The sequence below is a fragment of the Pteropus alecto genome, unplaced genomic scaffold (assembly GCF_000325575.1).
Source record: "Pteropus alecto unplaced genomic scaffold, ASM32557v1 scaffold3, whole genome shotgun sequence".
Classification (NCBI taxonomy): Eukaryota; Metazoa; Chordata; class Mammalia; order Chiroptera; family Pteropodidae; genus Pteropus; species Pteropus alecto.
In genome coordinates, this window is record NW_006442484.1 from 61193161 (window position 1) to 61198288 (window position 5128).

At 32.9% G+C, this 5128-nt stretch overlaps 1 protein-coding gene across 1 annotated transcript in view; it reads right to left on the bottom strand.

Moving 5' to 3' along the window:
* Positions 1–5117: 5117 nt before the first annotated feature.
* RFTN2 (raftlin family member 2) overlaps positions 5118–5128 on the bottom strand; it is a 50989-nt gene continuing 50978 nt past the window's right edge. The window contains exon 9 of the mRNA XM_006921318.2: positions 5118–5128. This exon is cut by the window's right edge and continues 193 nt beyond it. Coding sequence (XP_006921380.2) covers positions 5118–5128 — 11 coding nt within the window.

Genomic DNA, 5128 nt, shown 5'->3' on the forward strand with positions numbered 1-5128 from the left:
ACCTCTATCTGTCACCAAATTGTACACTATTTTTCTGAATCTGATTTTGCTTAGTTTGTTCTTTTTATTCCTTAGATGCTGCATATAAGTGAAATCATATGATATTTATCTTTCTCTTTCTGACTTATTTCACTCAGCATGATAACCTCTAGGTCATTGCAAATGGTAGGATTCCATTTTTTTTTTAATGGTCGAGTAATATTCCATTGTACATATGAACCATAATTTCTTTATCCAATCATCTGTTGATGAGCATTTAGGTTTCATATTTTAGAGCCAACATATTTTTTAACAGGTTTCCAACCTTTTTCTGAACCTCTGAAAATTTCATAGGTCTTCATGTTTAAAATGATCTGCTTATAATTTATAACACAAACACATGCTATTATTAGAGATATTATATCAAGTTTCATTTGCTCAGGGAAGCCTTTCCTGACCTTAAATGTATAAGATTTGTCTGTTATATGCTCTCCTGGCATGGCATCGGACCAAGAGTCAATAAATATTTGTTAAATGAATGAATGGATGAGACTATGAACCTGTATCCTCTCACAGGGATTCTGTTTCAGGAGAAGGGCTTCACTGCTGTTAAGAACCCAAGTATTGAAAACTAAAAAGTATTCTTAAAATACATCCTCCCTTTTCCATCTTTTATTAAGGATATCTGCAGCATACACATGATTCGTTTTGAGCTGCTTAGCATCTGGTTTTGGGTCTCTGGCTCTTCTGGACATCTGTGAACTACCTAATATACTTGATGATAAATCTTTTATTAACCACATAGATATGTATTTAAATGTTTATGGATATTATATTCAAATTTTAAAGATGCCCTGTATTTATTCTGAGATTTCTCTAAGTATACTCTTGTTCACTACACTGAAAAGAACTTTAGAAACTTAAAACTAGACCTTTAAAAAAAATAATAATGTTTTCAATTTATTGAGCCCCTAACTAGGTGTCACAAACTGTGGTAAGTACAATCCCACATTATCCCTCTTAATCCTCATACAATTTAATTTGTATCCACAGGAACAAGTAACAGAGTCAGAACCTGAACTCTGTCCTGGCTCCAAAACTCAGGCTTCTTCATTTTGCTGTGCTACCTTATATGTTTCCGAGCATTGCTGCAATCCATCTTTGGAAAACCCATTTAATATTTCTATGAGTAGGACTGAGTTAGGCAGCATGTGTTGGAATGGAGTAGCTTAACACAATAAGGTTTTGCTTTTCTTTGTAACAAGACCAGAGGTCAGCAGTCCTGGGCTAGTGCAGCAGCTCCAGGGTCCTTCATTGCTGTCCCAGGCTCCTTTTGTCTTTTCATTCCATTATCCTTATGGCATCGCCTCCATTCTAAGGGCTATCACACGGTTACAAAAAGGCTGCTCACCTCCAGGCTCCACACACTAGCCAACACTGGGTATTATTAATCTTTTAAAAATTCTGCTAACTCAATGAGAAAAGAAATGGCATCTTTTTTATTGTTGTTGCAGTTTTTTATTAGTGAGTTGAAATCTTGTCATGTTTATTGGTTATTTTTTAATAAACTACTTATTTTTTTAATTAATTTTATTTTTATTTATTTTTTATTTATTGGTTATTTATTTTTTAACAGATATGTCATTTGCTTTTTCTACTTGGCCATACATCTGTTTTTCTGTTTAACATCAATTTGTACTTAGAATATTAGCCCTTTGTCATTTGATCTTTTCTTGATTTGTGTTGTTTACCTTTGATGCTCTTATTGGAGTGTTTTTCTGTGCAGAAATTTTAAATATTTATCCTTAGAATTTATACAGTCTTTCCTTTATGGCTTCTGGGTTTCGAATTATCTAAATAGTTGTTCATGCATTATTTCACTATTTTTATAGTTTTGTTTTTTACATTTAAATCTTTATTTCACCCGGAAGATATATTGGAATAAGGAATAAATGTCACTCATTTTAACTTGGATCTGAGACAGTAGCTCTTTTATACAAAGAGGTGGGAAGAAAGGGAGAAACATATATAGAATATCAGATAGCAACTGTATCATAAAGCTGGAAATTTTAAAAAATGGAGTCATTAGTACTTTTGGAAGGGGTTAAAAAAGGAGAAAAATCTTGAGACATAACAAATTCAAAAGAATGACGTGTGGTTAAGGAACTAATGTTTACAGAAAAAATATTGTAATGTTAAAACCCATTTGTGTGTGTGTGTGTGTGTGTGTGTGGTATGAACATTAAACTATGCCTCTAGTCTGAGAAAGAAAAAAGAAATGTAAGTAAAATATTCAAATTTGATATATTTCAGTTTTATATTACTGAAAATTTTGAAATGCTATTCTCTTGCTTTAAGAAATAAGTCATTTTGCTAATCACATCTATTACAGTGATGTGAGTGGTTCTCTTTTTGAAACTTTAATTTGCTAGAGACGACTTGGTCTTTGAGGATTAGTATGTCTATTAAGACACAAAGGAGATTAACATGTATATTTAGTAGTTTTTTTGTGTAACCAACAAAAGAAATTCTTACATTGGAAAGGCTGGACTTCAGATTTCCCAGATGTCCATGTGGGTGGTTCTGGGCAAGCCAGGGAGCCAGGACTCCTCCTGGCTCAAGGACAGCAAGGATTAACTGCTAGGGCACAACGAGCACTTGAATGAAACTTATGTGATGGATTCAGACTTTCTTCCCATGCAGGCAAGTTTTCTAATTCCCTACCTGTTTTATTTAGTGATTCCACTTTTGTTGAGGAAATACGAGTAACTCAATTTTCACTGCCCTTTTATGCCTTAGTGCACCCTTTGGAACTTCTTTTTTAGCAATGAGTTAATGTTTTGCAGGGAAATGACTTAATACGTGAAGTTAAAAAAATTGGTCCCATATTAGTCAAAGGACTAATATTCCTTTGAAAAATCTCTCTAGGTATACACAACAAAATGTGGCAGATGCTGTATTTGTGCAATCCTCAGTATAGCCTAGTGAAATCAATATTATTACCATCCCCATTTTACAGATAAAGGAAATCTCAGAGAGGTTAAGCAACTTGTCTGAGATCACACAGCTGGCAAAGAGTGGATACATGGAAGACAAGGACATCTGATTTATTATCACCTCTAAAAGTAGGTTCCTAAGTGGTGATCTTTTTAACTCAGAGCTATTTATATATATTTAGAATGCTGTAGAACCACTTGGTCAGTATTATTCACTATAATGCAAAATCGGCACATAACTTAAGGATAATTGTTGGAATAAATTCTTATGAAATAGGTTTTGAGGATATGACTGCTAAGTTTATTCTAAGAAAAAGTTTTTAGTAAGAGGAAATAACACAGATTAAAAGCAAATTTTTAAAAAGTGATATATTCCTGAGTTTTTTTTTAGTAATATATAAATTTCAATCTCTTCTTTCAATACTTCACATCCCCTCTGTGTACTGATGGAATGACAGAGGAATCTCTACCTCTTGTTGACCCTGGCATTGGGAAAACTGATCTTTCCGAGTACCTTCCTTGTGTTTCATAACTCATGGAATTTGGTAGATTCCAGAAGTAATGCTTGTTTCCACCAAAAATTCACCAATTCTTGAAAATGGAACTTAGGTTCATCTAAAAAAAAAACCAGAAAAACATTTCTGCAAGTATTGTTGATAGCTACTTCCACAGAATAATACTGAGCAGAATATTCTTAAGTTCCTTTATACCTATAAAGGTAATGCGTCAGCATGGTAGAGTAGAATAATTTCATGTTAATCTTACCAATAATTTATGGAGATTGGCCTAATTAGTTACATTGTATATTTAATAATACATAATGTATATCTGTCATATGTATAAAACATATTATGAACATTTGTGTTCAACAAAACATTAGCCCAATAACAAATGACATTTTATTATTCAAATGATCTTATAATGTCAATACCAATACTAATAAAAATATAAAATATACTGAATTTATCAATGGCAAAGTCAGTTTTAATTCACTTGAAGATTCCCATATTTGGAAGTAAGCCTTTCATAGATAAATGAAAATCTTCTATTTTATAGAATTTTAATCATTACCTGTTAAAATCTGGGCAAGGCATTGGCATCCCTATTAGAGCACGAAAAGCAGAGATGGAACAGTTAGGTCACCAGACACATTGCATGTGCTATTAGCATATTTCTACACCTGAAGGATAGAAGCTTTTGGATTTTCACATTCTTCGTGATTTAGCAATCAAAATAAAAGCATAATTCAAATCTAGACAGATGTAAAAGGCTCCAGTTTCCATTTAAAGTCGATACTATTCATACTATTTGCAATATAAAAGAAAGAAAATTAATTCTTTCTGTCCGTTACAGTTTTGAAATGTTGAGATTGCGGATTCTTTCTGTAGTGAATGTAAAGGATGCTGCTCTGCTCTATTCCTAGGCTATTAGAAGTAACAAAGTTTAAACTCAATGAATCAGTACTGGGGGGTAACATGGTGACCTTTTAAAAGCAAAGACATACAAAAAAGATTTTTTTTCAAAGAATATTTTAACAAATAGGGGTTTCCTCTTTATACACAAGTCATAGTTAAAGACAAAATTTGTATTGTTATATTCAGGAAATTAGCCCTTTGTATGTGGAGGGGGAGGGGAGAAGGAGTAAGGAGACAAGGAGGGAGGGACAGGGAGAGAGAAGGAGACATTATTTTTCAGCTTAAGTAAGACTCTACCTTCCTGAGAACTTTCTAGATAGGAAAGTACTGGTTGAGATATTTAGTTTTCTTACCAGGAATTGTAAGAAAAGTATACCTTGTACATTCATGAGAAACTGAAGTAGATTATTGGTTAATAACCTAACCATCTGTTTAAACAGATGTTTTTAGTTGTGAGAAGTATAAACATGATTCTAAATTTACAAATATGTTGGTTATTCTTCCTTGTCTAGGAGATTGAGCCAAAGTTTATGTAGATTAGAAGAAAGCCTGAGTCTGAAAAAGTTCAAAGTATTACATAAATGCAGATAAAGTAGTACAATAAAGTCAGTTGGCAATTATTTTAATAATTATTTACAGGACCTTCTATTGCTTTACTTCATTGATCACATGCAGGTGACTTCAGTTACCCCATCTTCCTGATCAAACTGTCCGTCATCTAATTCCCTCAGGACACTG